The sequence below is a fragment of the Solanum stenotomum genome, chromosome 8, assembly GCF_019186545.1.
Source record: "Solanum stenotomum isolate F172 chromosome 8, ASM1918654v1, whole genome shotgun sequence".
NCBI classification, from domain to species: Eukaryota; Viridiplantae; Streptophyta; class Magnoliopsida; order Solanales; family Solanaceae; genus Solanum; species Solanum stenotomum.
In genome coordinates this window covers 11,202,574-11,225,629 of record NC_064289.1, presented here as the reverse complement: position 1 = coordinate 11,225,629, position 23,056 = coordinate 11,202,574, and the positions used below count along the sequence as shown (strand labels likewise).

General features: G+C 28.5%; 2 protein-coding genes across 3 annotated transcripts in view; both read left to right on the top strand.

Annotated features, from left to right (window-relative positions):
• Nucleotides 1-7,158: 7,158 nt before the first annotated feature.
• The window catches only part of LOC125874936 (protein BEARSKIN1-like), an 18,082-nt gene continuing 2,184 nt past the window's right edge, over nucleotides 7,159-23,056 (top strand). Inside the window, exons 1-3 of one of the 2 annotated variants that reach the window (XM_049555989.1) lie at nucleotides 7,159-7,371; nucleotides 8,160-8,428; nucleotides 10,103-10,741. In XM_049555989.1, the coding sequence (XP_049411946.1) occupies nucleotides 7,206-7,371; nucleotides 8,160-8,428; nucleotides 10,103-10,621 (954 nt within the window). In that variant the 5' untranslated portion in view covers nucleotides 7,159-7,205 and the 3' untranslated portion in view covers nucleotides 10,622-10,741. Of the gene's footprint in view, nucleotides 7,372-8,159; nucleotides 8,429-10,102; nucleotides 10,742-23,056 lie in introns of those variants that run through there. The other variant, XM_049555990.1, reaches the window with a different exon arrangement.
• LOC125874941 (NAC domain containing protein 52-like) lies at nucleotides 11,684-12,493 on the top strand. The gene has a single exon (XM_049555994.1). It carries the CDS (start codon nucleotides 11,684-11,686, stop codon nucleotides 12,491-12,493), a length of 810 nt encoding a protein of 269 aa, XP_049411951.1.

Here is a 23,056-nt window from a genome sequence, read left to right as displayed (position 1 = left end):
TGTATAGCATTTTTTATGATCCCTTGAGCATAACAAACAAAAATGTTTAAAGTCCTGGTAAAACAGTATCTTTCTACTCCGTGTGTCTTCCTTTATATCTTACTGTTGATGGGAAATTGCTAAATTTCGGTTGGGGTGAGGGGGTGTAGCCCTTTACTTTGCTGGAGAAGTGCTGCAATGAACATCTTGAGAATTGATTGATACTCTTCCACTTAGAATGTTCTACTTCTACGCACTTTCAGATAGTAATATTTGGCAAGGCAATCTTCTTTCAAGAATTCAAGTTCATGAACAATTAAAATATCGACAACAAAGGGATGTTATTTCTCTTTTCCCATCATACTTATTTGAACTAGTACTTCACTGATTTACGTGCTCTTTTTCTCTTGCACAAGTTATGTTGGCCTTTTAATTCTATGCACAATGAAACTGTGTCTTTACTGGGAAAGAGGGAGTGAAGTTACTGAAAGTCATCTGTGTAAGTGCACAAGTTGGCCCTGACACCATGGTTAATCCGGAAAAAAAAAAAAACTGATCAACCTGTATTTCTTGGATGCTCAAAAGTTACTAACTGAAGCAGAATATTGTATTGAGGGACATACCATGAAGAAAGGGGTTTATCAAGCCTCAATTAGTTGTTTAGTGTAAGTTTACTGTGAAGGTGACTTCTTGGACTTGATTTTACCTGAACACTAAACCTTTATTTTGTTGATACTTCAATTTTTTAATGTTTGTAGAACAGGCATCAGTACAGATGAATAATCATCAACTCAAAATCCAGTTAACTTGGCATATCTCTGTTTTCCCCTCGCTGGGAATCTCATGGCAATTAAGCTCATCGCGAATTTTCATCGAGTTCCTTGAGATTCTGTCACAATTAGATGCATATGTAAGGCTTGAGAAGGATACCTTTTCATGTCATGTGAAGTTGTTAGAACCTATTTCAGTAACTCTTGCATTTTCCATTCAGCTCTTTAGCATCTTACTTCTGATAGACAGCACTCTACACAGTTTTGAGGGTTGATTTCTCACTCGATCAGTAATTAGTTATTATCTCAGAAAGTCTACTTTCTTCTTAATCCCGATATTCTACTACAAAGAAAGTGACTTTCTGAGATAACAATCTTTAATTGAGTGACCATCTGAGAAATCAACTCCAGTTTTGATGTTAAACTAAGCTACCTCTTCTTAAACTGTAGAGGAATTACACTATGAGTTTTGGTTGATTCATTACTCCTTGGTTGGAAAATATGTCTATGTCTACGTTTTCTGTTTGATTATTCTGAGAAGTAGATATGCACAAATTGTTGTGGCAGTGTGCTAATCAATTTCTAAACAACTTAATTATAACTTCAGTTTCTAAAGAACTTATGTCTCGCCAGAGATAAGTTTAGTTGTTGAATGACAAATATTAAAAATCAGTTCATTTTAAGAGCAATTGTGCAATTTCAATGAAATATACATCAATGTTTAATTGGGCTTCAATGGCATCTATAAATAGCGTTCACTGACCACTTTTCAGTCTATCTTTGAAAAATTATCATTGAGGTATATACATCAAAGGTCAATTGGGCTTCAACTACTTTCATAAATAGTGTCCATTGGCCATTTTTGAATCATATCTTCAAAAAATTGTTATTATCGTAGAATTTCAATTACAGGGTGCGAAAAATGTTTATTTGTATATTTTACACCTCGATATGTGAAAAAGGAAGAAGGAAAACTAGGATCACACTACCTCTAAAAAAACGTTTTGACTTATACAATAGCAATAATTACTCACAACCCCAACATATATTTTTAGTATTAATAATACTGTCGTCATCTTCCTAGAAAATTCAAAATAGCTAAAATTGAAATGTCAACTCATGTCATGCCACGTGTTCAATTATATTATAAGGGAAGAAGGATAGAAAGTCTGCAAAAGAATATGCAAGTCAATACTCGATTCAACCCGTAGCGAGCAGTAAAACATACACCAATTTTGATGTTCTTACTCGGTATTTGATATTCGTTCTGAGGTTCATTAATTTAGAGTTGTGTCGAAATGTCTCATTTTGGAGCTAGGTAAAATGTTTCCTATCAAAGGTGACTCCCTACTCAGAGCTCAATCTGAAATCTTTAGTTAGAAATGAAGAAATACTTATCATTTCATCACGTAAAACATACATACAAATGCACGCGTGCTACATATATTATTATCAGTCGTAAGCAATTACTTTAAAAGATTCATGAGCCTGCAACTTGTACTACAATAATAATATGGCCAATCTGCTTTATAATTAGTTGAAAAGTTCAAACATCATCAGGGTAACTAACTGGAATAAGTTTGTAACATATATTAGGAGACATTAAATAAGTACATCTAGATTTCCTTAAAGCTTGACTTGAATAAGGTTGTATTTGGTATGACAAAAGTTTTTTTTGTTTTTTTTTTAAGGGAAAAGGGACAAATATACCCTCGAACTATCATAAATAGTATGCAGATACCCTCCGTCATACTTTTGGGACATTGGTGCCCCTGCCGTCTAAAAACTAGAGCATATATGCCCTTCACTCTAACGGAAGACTAAATAGGGACACGTGGCGCAATCTTATCCGTCGATAAATGTCGGATCGGTGGATAAGATTATGACACGTGTATGTCCGTTAGTATAAAGGGTATATATGCTCTAGTTTTTGGACGGCAGGGGCATCAATGTCCCAAAAGTATGACGGAGGGTATTTGCATACCATTTACGATAGTTTGGGGGTATATTTGTCCTTTTTCCCTTTTTTTAATAATCGTGGTATTTGAGCGCTATTTATGTGCACTTTGATTAGTTTCAAGGGATACGTGTCACCTTCCACCATTAATAGGTATCAGGTAACATGGAAGTTGATGATTAATTTTCTTTAAAATGTTTGCTAAGCTCATATTTTAGCGTGTGGTTGATTATCAAATTAAAAATCATTTTTTTATATAGAAATTAGTTATTTAAGATTTAGTTATGTATATGTTTTAGTTATTCCATCTTTATCATGCATAATATAATAAAAAGAAAATTTTCTTTTAACTTATACATGTACTCTCTAATCTCTATGTGTAATATTTTGATTTGATATGGAGTTTAAAAAAGTAAAGAAGAATTTTGAATCTTATATGTGGATTATGGTCTTACATTAAAAATGTATCAAATGTACCAAAATGTCTTTAATCTTATAGTTGAAATTAATTAATTGCTAAAAAAAATAGAAGCATTATTTTTAAATGAATTAAAAAGGAAAGTAGGACAAATAAATTGAAACGAAGGTATTAGATATGCGGACTTCTAAACCGAACACCATATTAATTTTATACTAAGTAAAAGAGTACTGCCCAATGTTATGAGTATTACTTATGTAAAATGTAATACTCCTAACTAGCTACTAAAAAAGGACATGCATATTTTACTTCCTAACTAGCTACTAAACGATTACACCAATAATAATCAATATTCAAAAAAATAATCATAAAAACACTCTCCAATTTTCAATAGAATATCTAGTACCACGGGGACTGAAATATTTTTAAGCTCCCTGTTGTGAGATGCGAACCTAGAATAAAATTTTGATTTTATGTGCTCCTGGTTTGTCATTTCCATAATTTATTTAATTAATCCTTGTGTTCAAAGCATATTGTTTGTACTTACTCTCAATTTATTTTTTACATACCACGTTTCACTTTATAAGAATCAATTTAACTAATTTTGTTCATCGTGCCAAACACACTCTAATTACGATAAAACTTGTGAAGAGTTTAATCAAAATTTCAAACAACACATCAAGAGATTTCAAGTCTACATTATTATGCTCATATTTCTATGTGTGTTGTGTGAAATACAGATAACTTGCTATGTATATGATATGATACTATAATACATGTATAATTTATAAACTATAATATATAGTAATAAATGAACAGAAAGGAAACGTATAGTTGAATGAATGAAATTAAATGAACTTCCTTAAGGTCTTCTCCTAACATGTGCGAAGCCCGAGCTATGGCGACTGCATCTCCAACTTTTATTCATATTATTATATTATCCCCTCCTATACTTTTTCGCTGTCATGCTTACTAAAAATAGTTGGTCCAAAATAATTGTGATTTTAAAAAATTACAATAGATTTTAATTTTTAGCTAGTTTTCTTATTTATTTTCACTGAATAAATATGGGGAGTAATTAATCTATTGAAAAAGAAGAAATAACTTAGTCCAATTACCTTTTTAGTTAATTATTTTTTTAAAAAAAACATACAAAAGAAAAACATGACAAGTAAAATAAAGAGATAAGTATTGAAAACACCCCTGAACTTGCGCAAATTATTAGTTTCATATCCAAACTATTGACAGCCTTAAAAACATCCCTCTACTTGACTAACTAAACTTAGATACACCCTCGATCTGTCACATGACATAACAAATGGTCTCAAACTATTATAGGAGCATGAAATCTTAATAAAAAGCCGAGAGAAAAGTTGAAAACACCTCTAAACTTGGCGAGAGTTTAGGAGTGTGTTAATTTCACTCGCATATTGCATGATTGAGTGTTTTTAAATTCAGCTAGTCAAGTAAAAAAGATATTTTTAAGCTATCAATAGTTTAAAGATAAAACTAATAATTTATGTTGAGTTTATGGATATTTTCAATACTTCTCTCTAAAATAAATCGAAAGAAATACATGAAAAACCTAAACCTAAACCTTGACCCGTGGATCCTACTTTTATTAAAAAAATATTAAACCCTGTTAATAATTCATAATTAAATATGGCGCGTCCAAATGAGTTTGCCAATCCCTAGGAGGTTTTGTAGCTGTTTTTCTCTACAGTTTGCTTTAGAAACAATCAAACGTCCCGTTATTTATTTCATCGGGATCATTTACGTATTTATTTATTTGTGCAAAAGTGCATCGCAAGTCTCCAAAATTGAAATTGAACCCGGAATTCATGCACCATACAAGTGATAAAGTGGATGCAAATATTGAGATTTTTTTTATTTTTCTTTTAACATTTGAGATTATTCAACGCTTAAATCGAAGGTCGGTTTTTCCTTTATTTTTTTGGATCAACTCTGTCCGTCGATTTTTGCATGGTTTGTAATAGTATAGAAATAACTTAATATTAAAATTACTTTTTTACCGTCAAAAAAAATAATTTGTAGTCATACAAATAGTTAAGATTTGTATTAGATTACAAATTTCGTTTTTTATATGTGCCTAATCAAACAATATCATATAATTTGGAAACAAAAATTAAAGTAATACACTTTCTCTGTCCAACAATACTTGTCATATTGACTTTGCACACTTCTTAAGAAACTATAAATAGAAGCGTAATTTTACTATATCAACCTTTTGAATATAATAAATACAATGTCTTGAAAAATGTAATAGAGAAATGACTATAATTATGAACTAAGTGTAAAATTATCCATTTATTTTATAAAGTAGACAATTATTGTTGGGCATCCTAAAATATTATAATAGACATTGGACAACTATTGTTGGACAGAGTGAGTAACTGATCATTTGTCTAATTTTAGGTGAACAAAGTTGATATTCAGTGAAATGGTCGCTCAAACTAGTAGTCTACTAAATGGAATAGCTAGCTAATTACGTGCAATTAGTTGGAAATTAACCGGTATTCATGCATCCATATATATATATATTTAGGCTTTAGCTAGCTAGTACCCCATGAATATTTGCTATATTGCTTCTTATGCTCCTAATAACAGTAGTTAGAGCTAGCTGGCAAATTCCATACAAATGATTGAATTCTTTTAATGAAGGGATAAGAGACCTACGTACGCAGTCTACTTTAATGTATAGAGATTGTTGCGTAAATTCACGTTTTGCAACTTGATATAAGTGAAATAATTAAGGACTATCGCCTTTTACACATGTATGCGCGTGCGCATAGACAAATTTAATTTGGGGGTTATATCCTAGCATGGATTTACTGTATAATGAGCGGGTGTAGTAATGAATGTATTGTTTTATACTTGAAAGTTGAAACCTCAAGGTGAATTTTGAACTTTCTAAACAACTAACCCAACCTTTAGTCTTGAGTTCAAGGGATATATTCAAAATCCATGTATATACATACATAAAAAATAAATACCTTATATATAATGTGTAATTTTTTATTTAGGGGGGTTCGAGTGAACACATGACAACCCCCTGGATCTGCCCCAAACCGGGTGGGCTTAAACAAATTCAATAGCTTTCGACTCAAACGTTATATATCATGTGTGTGTTTTCTTTCCAAAAACCACACTTATTAATTAATGGAAAAATTATTGAAATACACGTTTTATTATTCCCTTATTTCCAATATCCCCTTCTATTTCTAAAAACCTCTAAAATTCCTTATTTCTTTAATGTATCCGAGCTCATATTAATGTATCCGAGCCAATATTTAATGTATTCGAGCTACATATTATGTATCCGGTTTATTTTATAATGTATCCGAGCTAGTTTTTAATGTATCAGAGCTACATATTATGTATCCAAGCTAGGTTTTAATGTATCCAAGCTACATATTATGTATCTGGTTTATGTTATAATGTATCCGAGATACTCTTTAATGTATTCGAGCTACATATTATGTATCCGGTTTGTGTTACTTTTTAAGGGATTAATGTAATTACAAACTAAAGAGGGATAGATTGTAATTTCATATTAAAACTATGTGATTCCTAAAATTTATCCTTAATTAATAGGTAAGTACTTTTTCTTTTTTCATAATCGAAATATTTTTAAAGTCCAAGTAATCAACCAACCAAACTAGTACTAATTAAGAATCTCTCACAAACAATAAGTTAAGTATAAACAGAAAGAATTCACTAAATTACAGGACTAGAAAATTCCGAACCCATAAAATTAAAAAAATATTTCAATCCCCACATATGTTGTCCTATATTCTACATTCACTAACTTGCAATTTACTTAAGCTTTAAGAGTTTGCGCGGGCGGCGTTAACGGCCGTCAACTTTCCCTCCTCACATGAATTTCACAATACCTGATCGTTGACCTTATACTACAGTTGGAGAAAAAAAGCATATTATATATATATATAAGGCCATTTCAATCAAAATTAAGAAAGCTCCAGCAACTGAAATACACAAACACAAACTAAGAGATCGTGGGAATTAATAATCAAGAAGAAGATCGATCGAGTTTAACTATATGGCATCATCATCAAATGGTGGTGTTCCACCGGGGTTTCGATTTCATCCAACAGAGGAAGAGCTTCTTCATTACTACTTGAAGAAGAAGCTTTCATTTCATAAGTTTGATATGGAGGTTATCAGAGAGATTGACTTGAATAAGATTGAGCCATGGGAATTACAAGGTACGCACATATTATTATTAGCTACGAATTTAGTCGTTGTTGAATAACTTGTAGCTAATAGAATTTTTCAATAATTCATTGCTAATCTATTTATATTGATGTTAATTATTAGCTACATAATTTATCCGTCTCTAAAGTAAATTTTCAATTAGTTATTGTATAAAATTGATTAGTTTACTGATTCTCACCAAACAAATTATTTATTATTAGATAGTTTATATTCTTGGATAATTAACTAAAACGAGATTAAAATTATAAAATATATAATCTCTCTTATTTAAAAGCTTTAAGTGCATACTTATAAAAAAATTATATTTTTATTTATTTAATTAAGGTAAAAAGGACAAATATACCCCCAACTATCGTAACTAGTATGCAAATATCCTCTGTCATACTTTTGGGACATTGGATGCCCCTGCTGTCAAAAAACTAGAGCACATATACCCTTTATACTAACAGACATATGTGTGTTATAATCTTATCCACCGACCCGACATAATATCCAATCGACGGATAAGATAGCACCATGTGTCCTTATTTAGTCTTCCGTTGGAGTGAAGGGCATATATGCTCTAGTTTTTGGACGGCATGAACAACAATGTCCCAAAAGTATGACAGATGGTATATGTATACCATTTACGATAGTTCTGGGGGTATATTTACCCTTTTTCTCTTTAATTAATTATATTTTCAACATGACTAGTGTGAATCGATATGAGACATGAATTTAAGTAGTAACTAGAGAAATGATTTGGTTATTTATGTGTTAATATTTGATGATAATTCAGAGAGGTGCAATATTGGATCGACGCCGCAGAATGAGTGGTACTTTTTCAGCCATAAGGATAGGAAGTATCCAACAGGTTCAAGGACAAACAGGGCAACAAATGCGGGGTTTTGGAAGGCTACAGGGAGGGACAAGTGCATAAGGAACAGCTTCAAGAAAATTGGTATGAGGAAAACCCTTGTGTTTTATCGAGGAAGAGCTCCACATGGACAAAAAACTGATTGGATTATGCATGAGTATAGACTTGAAGATGCTGACCAAAATCAAACTGTAAGTTCCTCCCATGCCTTATTAGAAAACATGAAATTAACTAGAAAATTTATCGGTAATTTCTAACTAATTTGTGATTAAATAACTCATAGTTAAATGAATTTTCTTATAATCAGTACCCAAATAAGATTAACATGAAAATTTTTTACTATTTAGCTATGAAACTTTGTCCATCCCTACTTCCTTATTTTCTGGTTGTGATAAATATATATATGCATCTCTCTCTTCTCCACTTTCCCCTAAAATGGCCTCTCATCATTAAGGGGAAACAAAAAGAAAAGGAGTTTCCTTTATTAATTTAAAGAAAAGAAATTAAGGTTACCAAAACAAGCATGCATACGTGGCAGATTATTATTATTATTATTATTATTATTATTATTATTATTATAAGTATAAAAGAAAAGGCTTAATACATGATCAACCTAGCTCATAAATTTATCTAGATATTTCATTGAGACACTAAAATTAAGACATATATATTTCCAGTTTTAATTAGATAATTCTATTGAAATTTTGAAGTAACTTTTTTTTTGGTGGGTTTTTATTCATCTTTTAGGTAGTTAAGTTAACCATATAAGTTATTTCTTTTATTTATACATATCAGCCTCAATTAGCTATAAACATGGATATATATATTTAAACTAAATTAAATCACGCACAATATTTTTTCAAAATTCGAATCGACGATGTCTAATTAGAATATTTTATTAAGAATTAAAGTGTTTAATTAGAATATGATTTAATTCAAATATCAGAATGAAATATTCTAACAAATTTATGTAGCTCGACTCTCTCTATATATATATATATATTAAGTCTAAAGAAAAACCAGTTGGTTGAAGTCTTACACGTCAATTGCATATATATATATATATATATAAGCATGTATGGAAGCTAGTCAAAGTAATCAAATGATCCTTATAATAATGATTAATTAATTAGTGAATAATTTCCCCAGGATTGACTTTCTTGCCACAAAATCTTTGACTGTCAGGAATTCCCTGCTTGCATGCATGCTTCAAGGAATTTGTTATCCATAGTAATAATCTCAGTTCAGCTGAATTCTTGAAATGGTACAAGAGGTTAATAAATAAAAAAACTTATATAGTAGGACAATTTTAATACAAGTAATTGAACATCCCATTCTAAAAGATCTGATTTCTTTTCATATATGGACCAAATTTCTTTTTTAAAATGATGGTAGTGGTGGAATTCAAATCCAATATTTATATATGTTCTATTCTAATTATAGAAGTGTGTGTGATCATATATATTGCCATTTAAAAATTTAAATTATCAGAAATATCTTATTTTTAATTGCTTAATTTTATTATGTCTCAGCAAGAATATCATTCTAAGAAATTTTATATACATGTCCCATCATATTCAACCTGGTCTTTTAATTTTTCATAAGCCAAATTAATTACTAGAAAATAAATAATTAGCGACGAACAAAATTTTATATCTAAATAAAAAAATCCATATTAATCTCATTTAGCTAGGGATTAGTGACAGAGTATAAGAAAATTCAATTACCTATGAGCTCTTTAGTTACGAATTAGCTAGAAAATATCAATAAATTCCGTAACTAATTCCATATTTTCTTATAGTGATTGTTATATATATTGTTGATTATGTTTTTAACAATATTATGTACTTTTCAAATGTGTGTAGGAGGATGGCTGGGTGATATGTAGGGTATTCAAGAAGAAAAACCTATTCAAAATAACTGGAAATGAGGTAGCCTCATCAAGCCATCACCACCACCAACCAATCAACAACTTCACACACAAAGACAATCATGATCATAGCCCATATCTACTACACCAATTACCACAACACCATGACCACCATGACTTAAACTATTCCCAAATCCCAGTTGCTACTCTGGCTCCACATGAGTACTATTCACACAACAACAACAACATTGAAGTAGCACAAAACTTGATCAAATCAACATCACTGGGATATCATCATCATCATCATCATCATCCTCATGAATTCTCATCGTCAGGCGCTGATCAATCAGCGCCTTGTGAGTCTGGCTTAGAAGTAGCAAGCAGTAATGATCATCAATGGGGAATTAATATTGATTCATCTAAAGTTTCATTAGGGATGGGATTTGAATCTAATCAAATCAATCATCAACTTCCTATGCGCGGAGAAATGGACTTTTGGGGTTATGGAAAATAATACACATGACACAACTATTAGTAATTCTTTGTAATAATATATATATTGACATTGAAAGGACATATATATATCACTTAATTAATTATACTTAGCTTGTTATTGTACCTGTACTATATATTATATTGGATGTATTCGGGGGAAAATGTATGATTGATTGTATGTCCTCCTTATTTTATGTTACTGATTTATATATTGGAATGTAAATTTTCTTAAAGATGATCAGATTGAATGATTTGCGAAATCAAACTAAATATTCAATCTACTGGTCTCTTACTAAATCAAAAATGATTTATATAGTAGTAATTAATTAACGATAATAGTTTAATTGATATGTTTTTCCAATTTATCCATCCAAATCCGTCAAAAATCCGCTCATAAAATTATAATCCGTCCAAATCCGTTTCAATTTGAGTTGATTATTAATCTGCTTATTTATAAATTAGCTCAATTCATAAATTCATTATTTTTATTAATTCATATTTTTATATAATCATAATAAAGAAAAATAATAATTTTATAGAGTACTAAAAATAATAAAAGAAAAATAATAATTAAAACCCAGTTCATAAATATTGATTTTATCTTATTATGTGACAAAAATTCACAGGGAATTGAATTCAACAACTTACCTAAAATAACAGCTCCTGTTAGCATCAATATAACGCGGGGATATTTTTACCTAAACTAACCTAGTTCATTTGTTTTTTTTCTGCAGTTAACGGAAAAAAAAAAGTATCTTCAAAGATATTTTTAATCTTCTATAATTCAATATTACTAATTTGTTAAATCAAGTTAATTATAGGAGAACGCTTCAAAAAGTGGGGCACGTGGTCCTATACAAATTAGAAATTGAAAATAATTAATTAAGGAAATAAAGTAACTTGAGAAGTAGTAATTAAGTAACTTTAGTTTGTTCAATTACGGTTATAGTAGTAATTTAGGAAATAAAGTAACTTGAGTTTGTTGAGTAATTTGAGTTTTTTCCATTAGGGTTATAAGATGTGTATAAATAGATAACTATCTTTGTTTAGACTTCATAATTCACATAATTAATTAGAATCAATGTCGAAGCCAATGGGAATACGTTTTCATCCTACTGATACGGAGCTAATCAACTATCTTAAGAAGTTTTTCAAAGGCGAATTATCTTTGAATCAACAATGTCCTATCCAGTTTGCGGATATATATGGAGATCAACCACCATGGGAGATATTTGGAGCTAATTCTGAAGAGAAGTTTCGTTACTTTATTACTCCTTTGAAGAAGCGGAAGACTGAATATAAAAGGTTTTCTCGAATTTCTGCTAAAGGGACATGGAAAGGGCAAACCGGGGAACATCTTATAAGGAGGAATCGTACGGCGCTTGTGGTAGGATTTAAGAGAAATTTCAAGTTTGAAACAAGTGAGTGTGGCCAAGATAAAACTTGGTTGATGGTAGAATATCATGTCGCGGATAGTTTCTTTAAGGAAAATAATCATATTCTTAAAGAAGATTTTGTAGTGTGTCGAATAAAGAAGAAGATGAATAAAGAGAAGAACGCGGATCATGTTATGGAGGAACAAGATGGAGATGTTGCGGGAATTATTGATCCTATGTTGCTTGAACCTAATCATAATAACGACTACTCCACAACGGAAGATCAAGTTAGGGTTTGTGATGAACAAGAGGCTACAACTTCCTCTTTGCATGGAGATCAAAACAGTACTACAATGGAGAAGAGAGAGACAACGTTGGAAGTAGAAGAAGACCACGGAGTTGATGATATTAGAAGCAACAAATTTCAGGAAGAGATGTATAGAACATTTGAGGACATTCCTGTTGATATTCTTGACGATTGGTTGCAGAATTCACACGTTCTACAAGATATATAATACACATCAAAATATTTATATACTTAATTAGTTCATTAAATGGATTATGCAGTTAAAAAGAATTATTGTATATAGTTAATTCAATTTACAATTTTGTCAATTATTTTTCTTATGGAGTACTTTTTAGGTGTTAACTGTTGCATCTAATCATACAATTTTGAATCACATGTACTGCTCAGCCTTTACAGATCGAGGCTTTGATCACATTGTTTGGTTATCTGATATAGAGTCGCAGCTGTAGTTTAGCATGGCAGTTTTATTACTTGCTTGCAGATAAAAATAATGTCATTGTTTGCACATTATTGTTACATGCATGAATATAAAATTCATGCATAACTTAAACAAATCAGTGTAGTGTGTTAAACGTGAACTTCCTAACATTGTAAATGTATATATAGTTAAGAGTTCCTAAAAGGATGATCACTAGTGGTTTCATTAACTGGGACAACAAAATTCGCTCATAAAATCATAATTCGTCCCATTGATATGCTATATATAATCATAATTCAAAAAATATATTTTTTATAAGGTACTAACAATACTAGCTAATAGGATTAAAAAATCATTAAAACCTAGTAATAAGAGTTGAACGGTTATTTTGTAATTATATTGCAACATATCCAGATCTAGCATTAACATAATTAATTAGTGTTATTTATAGGGAAAATTGTATATAATAGCAAACTATTAATTCAAATTAAATGCTATAAATATAGTTTGATTTAATTGTACCTCATAGCAAATTGTTGCTATTTCACCTCTCTCCTGGTGAATCTCGCTCGCCACTCTCGTTCTCTCCCTCGCCTCTCTTGTTTTTTATACAAACGCAAGTGTATAAAGTGCGTTTGTCTTTGTATAAAGCGAGAGAAAATTGTATATATACTATATTTTCGTTCACCTCTCTCCCCTCTCCCAGTTCTCGCCTCTCTCACTTTATACAAGAACCGCAAATTGTATAAAATGTGTTTGTGTTTGTATAAAGCGAGAGAAAATTGTATATATACATATATTTTCGTTCCCCTCTCTCCCCTCTCCTAGATCTCGCTTGCCACTCTCCCAGATCTCGCTCTCTCACTTCCCTCTCTCACTTTATACAAAAACGCAAATGTATAAAATGCGTGAAAATTGTATATATACATATATTTTCGTTCTCCTCTCTCCCCTCTCCCAGATCTCACTCGCCACTCTCCCAAATCTCACTCACCACTCTCCCAGATCTCGCTCGCTCACTCGCCTCTCTCACTTTATACAATTGATCTTTTTGTATATGTATACCAAAGCAGATTATACAACTGCTTTCTTTTGTATATGTATAGCGAAATATACATATTTATGTTTGTTATGGAGCGCAATTATGCAAAGTTTGCTATAGCATACAAATATAAATTTTGTGTTTGCTATATGTGAAAGTTGCTCTTATTTATATACCTTCTTAAAAGTTTAATTATAAATATTGATTAGAGATCATGCCATGCCACGAACACAACCTTGTGCCTATAATGAGTATTATATATTTACTAGGTAATTCAGCCGCGCTACGTGCGGTCGTAAAATATTATATCAAAAATATAAATTAACCTTTTCATATTATTTGAATATAAAAGAGTTTTTCGTTCAAATTCAATTAAATAGATAAAAAATTTAAATTTGAATTCATTTTGTTATTCACATTGAACTAATTTCTAACAAATAAAATATACTATTACATAAAGGAAGAAAATGTACTTTTTCAGTTTTCGTTAAATATAAATTGATTAATGGCATATAACCAGCTTGAAGATAAACAAAGCTCATTAAAAAAAGTATGTGAGAAAAAAAAAAAAGAACATGGTCCATTCACTCCATCCATAACAAAGTGAAGATAATTGTATTTATATGTCAAAAATTATGACGTATACATATTTAAAAAGTAGAGTTTAGAACATAAAATAAAAAACAAAACCAATTAATTTTAAAAAAGACTAAATCAACCGATAATTATATGATAATTGAAATAGATTGTATAAGATGTATGAAAAATAATTTGATAAAATATAGAAATTGTAATGTCTAAAACGTAAAAATGATTATTCGTAAATTATATTTAATTTAAATTGTTAAGTATAGTTGGATTGTCTAGCTAATTATATTATAGACATGAAGGTGACATTTGGATAATCAAAATGTTATGGAGTAATAATTTTGATCACTTCACAGATAATAAAGAACTTATTTTAACTTTTTCAATACTTTTTTCACTTTCTTACATTACATACTCCCTTTATTTCAAAATAAAGTTTATATTTTTATTTTTTATTTTGTTTCCAATCGTGTTTTACATAATAATGAAGACTTCACTGATTTTTTATTTTTTTTCAATCTTACCCTTATTCAATCAAAAGAAATTTATATAACCAAAAAGCTGGGTCAAAGAACTATATTTTCTTCAAGATATATATTAAAGTTAATTAAGTAAAAGTATCTTACTTTATAGCCCCGTCCAAAACTAAAAAAGAAATTGACATACTACAAGAAGGTGAATATCATGGAGCGGAAAAGTACACGACAAAATAAAATTGAATTACACTTTCTATGTTTTAAAAATAAAACTTTTCATGAAATGAAAATCTATTAAATTGAAGTAAAAATATGGTGTATAGTGTAGTTTTTGTAGTAGTTAATACTCGTCTTCAATGTTTGTTATTTAACTTGAAATAAGAAATGTATAGGTGCCTTTTGCTCTTTAACTTCTGTTTTAGTAGTTATGTCAGAAAGACTTTAAGAAAAATTAAGAAAAACACTATTTCAAATATGAAATAAAAAAGATAATCTCAAGTAGGGGTTTCATGAAATAAAAAATAATGAGGTTATATAAACAAAATTGAGAAATCTTTAAAGAAAAAAAATATAAATAGTTCTCTGTGCAATAGTTTTTTTAAACCTTTGTTAGTAGTTAGTATTATTACACACAAAGTTATAATAACTAATTTGCATCTAAGCAAAAATATATACTTGCAATAATAAAAAGTTATAAGAATTCAAACTAAAGAAGTTACATGGAGAATAAATAAAGGCACACACATCTTCCTTGGAACCTTATCATAAGACAATAGATAAAAATAAGAATACAAAATCAATGCCCACTTTTTTGACCTCTTGTCTGACAACCACTTTAACAAACTAATCAACATTCAATAGTCTTTTTCACCGTGTCAAGTTAAAGCATGAATTTGATAATATAATAATACTACAAAGAACAATGAAATATAAAGAATAATCTTGAGTTGAAATTTCATGAAATAAAAAACTTGTGAATTTATTTTGTCATTAAAAATAGAGAGATATCATAAAATATATATCTTAAATTTTATAATTTAGTAGTTGGAGGCTATGAATATGAAACTTAAAAGTCATAGAATTAATGATACTATAAAAAAATGAAGTTTAATAGATTTACGTTATGGAGGTTAAACTTAAAAATTGAAAGAAAAAAAAACACAAATAAAGTAGATAAAAGAAATGCATTTATATTATACAAAGATATAATTTTTTTGAATTGAATAAATAAAAAGAAAAGTAAAAAAAGAGCAAAGAAAGGAAAAAACTATAAAATAAATAAATAAAAATCATAAAATTTCACTATCGTGAATAGTTTGTTGGAATTCTTTTTATTAGATCAAATGAAAAAAAATTGTAATAATTGATGAGAATTTGAGAAATATTATTTTTTTAGACTATATATAATTTTTATTTTATTTTATCGTTTAGATTAATGTTTTGTTTTGATATGAAACATAATTGGTTTGAAGTGCATTATAAACTTAGTGTTTAATATTCCGTTCATTCTTTATACATTGTTCATTCATTAATCATACAAATTGCATACTGTTAAAAAAAATTTCCAGCTTAATACATAAGATAGTGTAAATATTAGTGATAATTATAAAAGGTAATTATGGTACCCTGAGTATTTAATTTAATGTAAGTTTACATGATTATTAATTTGGTTTTCAACTAGTGTCCTACTATAAATAAATTTAAAACAAATTGTAGTTAGTGTTTCATTCCCACACTAACTTCAATTAGTGTCATACACATATTAATCAAAATTTCATTCACGTTTTATTCAAACGACATGTATAAAAATTGATAAATTCATATAATCATACAATTTATATCATTTGTCTATCAATATTATATCACAATTCATACAATATCCAACAATAAAATATTAAACTCATAGGCATACACGTATTAATCAGATTTCATACACGTTTCATCCAAAAACATGTTTAGAATATAAAGTAAGCATAATGTGATTTTTTTTTTAGAAAAAAACAGTAGTTTGACAAATCATACCAATTTAATAATTTATACCATAAACATAGTTAATAGACAATCACACCAATGTTAAAACGCAATTCATACCATTTGTATACCATTATTATATCACAATTCATAAAATTTTCAAAATCAAAACATTTAAGCGTAGTCATACACATATTAATTAGATTTCATATAGATTTCATCCAATAAATGTACAGTTTGGAAACACACTGATATTTTCAAAATAGTATCTTGAAATTGTAATAGGCAATCAGTAATTCATATGTAAACAGTATCTACCTGAAAAAAATACATATGATATTATATATCATCAAATACTTAAACACAAAAAAATTGTCCAAAAGTTTAAAAAAAATAACTTTTTGTTGTTCTTCTTGTTGATGGTTTTGAAGATGCTCCAACTTCTACATTTGTTTTTTTTTCTTTTTTTCTTTTTGATTTCAGTAACAAAATCAAAATCGGAATCAGAAAGGGTTTCAACAATTTTCCCCTTCCTCTTCTTCCCCTTTTGATTTGCAGGGGTGACCTTTTTTTTCTTCATTTTTTCTCTCTTTGTCGCTCCTTCAACTTAGATAAACCATCCATCGCCGGATTTTGAATATTCGCCGAATTTTTAACAATTTTAGGTAGGGGGGGGGGGTTGAGTTAATATATTAAAATTTGAAACATGAACATCATCATTAGATCTTCCTTCACCCAATCTGGGACTCTTTTGAGGCGTTTCAATGGTTTTCTTAGACATAATTTTGTTGGAAAAAAAAATTGGACGAAAGATTAAATGTTGGCTGATGAGAAAAATGGGAGAGAAGAAGGTGAAAGTGGGGTGATAGCGTGTATAGTTGGATATGTGTGGGGGAAGAGTGGTGGGATTGACTAATGGGAGGTTATGAGTATAACATTAAATAAGGAAGTGTAATCAATGTAAAATCTCTATAATTGTGTAAGAGATAATTATGGGGTATTCTTTATTTAAATAATTTAATAATAATATAAAGTTATAAAAAATTACTTATTTAATAAAGTAAAATTTAATTAATTTATAAATAATTAGTGATATGTTATAACTCGTAATTAAACTGTTATAAGCAAGAATGTTTTAAAAGTAGCTTTAAAACTTGTAATATTGACTCTTAAATGTGTATATGGGGTGATTTTTCCTTTTAAAATTAGAAAAAAGGCATAGAAAAGATAAATTGGATTGAAACTCTTAGAGAGGATCACATCACCGTTTTTATATTCAACTTTATTATTATACTAGATATTAGGTTCCCGCGCCAGCGCGGGCCTAATATATATTACTTCCTCCGTCTCATTTTATGTGAGGTAGTTTGATTCGCCACGGAGTTTAAGAAAAAAATGAAGACTTTTAAAACTTGTGGTCTAAAATAAATTATATAAATTTGTATGACTGTAAATTATTTCATTAAGGTTAAAATAAATATTTTATAGTCAAATTGTTACTTAATATAGAAATGTGACATTCTTTTGGGACTGACTAAAAAGGAAAGTAAGTCACATAAATTGAGAGTAGTTCTTTGTTTTAATTTATGCGACACCGATGAAATTTAGAGAGTTATATAATTTTTTGTATGTGATTTGGTTAAATACATTTTGAAGTTGTTAATTTATTGTGATTTATAACACTTCTTATATCATTTTCAAATAATATATATTACTTTTTCTGTTCCAATTTTATGTGACGTAGGTACTTTTACAAAAGTCAACTAAATTTCTTATATGATTCTTAAATATTTTTAGTTGTTATTTTACTTTAATTTACGTTACTTTTTATGTTATTTTCAAACAAACTTCTTTTGTTTCAATATGGAATTAAAGAGTCAATAAAATTTCTTTTATGATTTTTAATTATGTTTTTTTAATATCTTATAATATTACATTGTGATTTTCAGTAATTTTTAAATACAGAACAAATTAGAAGAAAAACAAGGAAAAATTTAAATGAAGAAAGTACTAAAATTTTCAAATAATCACATTTCTATATTAAAATGTTAAAAACTTTAGAACTCCACATATATGCACAAAATAATATACGGAAGACAAAATAATTTTTAAAATATATATTAAAGCTCTTTCTAATAATATCACATATTTATTCTATTTTTTAAATATGACTCCTTCCGTATCAATTTATTTGAACATTTTTTTTATTTCACTTAAAAAATAAAATTACTTCTTAATTTTAATTTTTTTACATAGCGTATCTATGATTATAAAATTAGAAATACTTTTTACTTTAATATATGTGATATATTTTAAATTTAAGATTACAAAATTTAAAAATATTCTTCATATTTAACACTTCGTGCAAAAAAAAAGATGAAACAATTAAAATGGAAGAAACAATATAAATAATTTATTAATGAATTAATTAATTAATAAATAATATTCAAAGATCCCTGGAGGATAGAAATTGGAAATAATAAAATATAAGAACAATGCAAGGAAAAATGAAATGGTGTACAAAAGTAATAATAGGGCCCACACAATTAAAGCCGTAAAAGAGGAAAAAAAGCAAATGGTTTTTGTGTCCAACAAAAAGGAAGTACATTTATGAAGCAGGAAAGTACAATCATTTTTCAAGTTTGAAAAGTACGAAATACCATAAAGCAACCCTCTATTTTGATTTATTTACGCAAGTACCTTCATCGTCTGGCCCACGTGGAGGCTATTAACTGATTTCGTAGTATTGAGGTACTCAACACTTATGTAAATTAAAGCATAGAATGACAAAAATAACCCTTAAATTGAGTGTATTTTCACGCAAGCACACGCGTTGACAGAGAAGAGTGTGCTTATTCGCTCTTCTTATATAGTAATATAGATTTGTAATAAATTAAATAGTTCTTTTTTACAGTAAAATAATTAGTTTAAATGAAAGAAAAAAATAAAAATATAAATATAAATAAAGGTCATAGAGAAATGTCACATATTATACAATAAAATACAAAGAAATCACACCTTTGACATTTAATTCTGGATACATATCATGAAAAATCTCCTGAATACATATTTAGAAAATATATTTTTCATGTAATTAAGTACACATATTTATGCAATTTAACTATGGAACATCTCCATTTTACCTTTTTCTATAATATCATCTGCTTTTCTTTTAAAGGTTGTCTAAATTTGAAATCGTAAATCTCTACTTATAGAACCTGAAAAAAAAAAAATTATGTTAGCATATTTTTATAAAATCTTTACATTACAAATAAAAATATAAACAAATGAAGGATGAATAATAATTATTTAAAAAGCCATGTGAAAGGAGTTACAGAAGAAAAATAATATTTAAATGAGTAAGGAAAATGTGACTAAAAGGAGGGAGAGGAGGAAAGTAAAACAAAAATAAAGTGAAATGAAGCTTTCAGAGGTAGTTTTTATGGACTTGAATAGCATTAAAGTATAATTAAAAGGTAAGAAATTAATTAGAAATTGACTTTTAATTTTAATATGGCCACGTTTATAGACGTTTTAAAACGGCAGTATCATTTATCTTGTACATTTATTTTTATTTTTTTAATTTTTTGTAATAAAAATGAAGAAAAAATGTTAAGAAAATCAACAAAATCTGAGAAAATATATAAATTCATTTCCTGATCAATGAGGCATGCCACATCAACGGACTTATGTTCCTCCTTTATAAAGATATATATAGATTAGCAAACAATTGAAAAGGGATTAAGTAATTAAGCGGTTGAATTTCTTTTTATATTATCAATAAATCAAATTATGATAGCAGATAAGATATCAATTTTGTCAAATTACTCATTGCAGTTCAAGTTATCTAATTATTTAAATATTTTTTAAACCGTCACTACAGAGAATTAAGCTCATTAAAAAAGAAATAGCTTCGAGAATTGAAAATGGAAAGAGCTGGCAAGGCATCAATGACACAATCTTGACTGAAAGAATAATTTAAGATCTCTATATATACAATAAGATCTAAACATAAAAAATAAAAAATATAAATTAACTCATTAATATGACTCATCTTTTATTAAAAACTCATCTCATCTTGATTTGATAAAAGTTTATTTTTCTAAAAGTTGGACAATTGAGCTAAAGTGTTATCAATAATATTTCTAGTCATCCGTCAGATTTTAATTTGTTCATTTAATTTAAAATGTTTTTCTTTTCAATCAATTATTTAAAGCATTTTTAGTAGATGTTGAATTGTTTTTCTTTTCAATCAGATTTTCTTTTCATTTGATTTGTATATTTTCTTATCAATTTGTATATATGTGTTGGGTTCGAATGTGATCTTGGCGTCATGCGGAAGCTTACAATTACATATCATATGGTTGATAAATCAAACGACAATTAAAAACATACTAAAGACATATTTTATTAATATGGTTTGGTCAAGCGACCTACATATTGTAAAACTTAATATTGAAAAACATAAATATGTTTAGGAGAAAATCTCCCCATAAACAAACAAGACTCTTAAACGACTACACTGTGGATTCTATTGTGTTCTTGATATGAGAAGAGGGGTCTTCAATTTATAGATCTCCTAACTTTTCCTCTAAGGAAAGAATAAACCAAATATGAAAGCAAAATATATTTTCCTTCGTGAAAAGTAAAAACATTTATGGTAATGTTTTGTCTTTTCTTTTAGGAAAAATAAATTTCAAATAAGGTAAGAAAATCAAAGCAAAACCCTAACAAATCTCTCCTTTTGGCTTGAATTTTCTTGCATAATAATCTTGATCATCTTTCTTCACACAATCTTCATGTATCACTACTGCTTACCATGATTTAAAAATTGATATGGGCTAAAACAAATTATAAAGAACAAAAATCCCTTTTTTTTAATGGAAAAGGTATGATTGTGTGGTAGACGGGTAGTTATATATACAACAACTTTCACATATAGCAAACATAAAAATTATATTTGTATGTTATAGCTATAGTTTGCATAATTGCGCTCCATAGTAAATTTTATGTTTGCTATGGAGCTTTTGATTTGTATAATTCGCTACAAACATCCAGTTTTATACAAATTGTTCAATTTTGTAAAAATTCATTTATACATTGTAATTTGTATAATAAGATCTGTATTTGTATAATTATAAGTATATATGAAAAAAATATATGTACTTGTATATACATTTTTCTCTCGCTTTATACAAACACAAACACATTTTATACCGAAATGTATAAAATGAGTAATTCTATAACGAAAATGGCTAATTGTATATCGAATCAGATGGCAAAAAAAATGGATGTTTGATGCGAATTACAATTAAAATAAACTATGGCTATAACATTTAATTTGAATTAATAATTTGCTATTTTATACAATTTTCCCTTATATACATGTGGAGGGTTCTTGTTGTTCAAATATATTTTTCTTATAAGTTATCAAAGAGTGACTTAATTTCAGCGAGGAGCTTTAAAAATTGGCTATAGTTTGAGCTAATTAGATATTAATAGATATAGTTTACTTAATTACTATTCATAGCTGCATGTTAAAAGGAGGAAAGGGACAAGACATATTGGGAGAGGGAGGATCGACAGAAGGGAGCGAGATATGAGAGAGAGAGGGGATAGAGAGGAGAGAAATACAATTTATTTGTACACCTGAAATAATTGTATCACGAATTCAATTGATTTATATATAAAAAAAACTAGCCAATAGAAGGATGAGAGAGAGAGATGAGAGAGACACAATTAATTTGTATATCTGATCGATACTTATATCACTAATATAATTGATACAATTGTTATATCAATGAATACAATTGTATAAATATTGTATTTCGTTACAAATTGTATTTGCATTCATCTATTGCCTTGTGTATTATTGTATTTATGCACTACTATATGTATTTGTATTTGTATAATTGATTGTTACCATTTGTATTTGCATTGTATAAGTAGGTGAGCAAGAGATGATAGAGAGAGGTGATCAGAGGCGCGAGAGAGTGTAAAGAGAGGGCGAGAGGCGAGAGAGAGAGATTTTCTATAAAATTATAATTATATTTACAAATTTTAATTCTTGTAAACTATAATTATATATAGTAAATACATATCACATGTTTGTCTTACTAGGTAACTTTTCAAATTTCGATTAGTTTTAAAACTGTGGCTAATCGATAAACAAAGTAAAGTGGTTATTTGTCAAAACCCTCGGAAATTCATCTTTGGGCCCTTATTAGTTGTCCGTTGAGTTAACGGCCCATTAAAAAACCAAGTGATTTAAAACGA

Coding starts and splice junctions, on each gene's coding strand:
- LOC125874941 (XM_049555994.1), top strand. CDS start 11,684: ATGTCGAAGCCAATGGGAATACGTTTTCATCCTACTGATACGGAGCTA.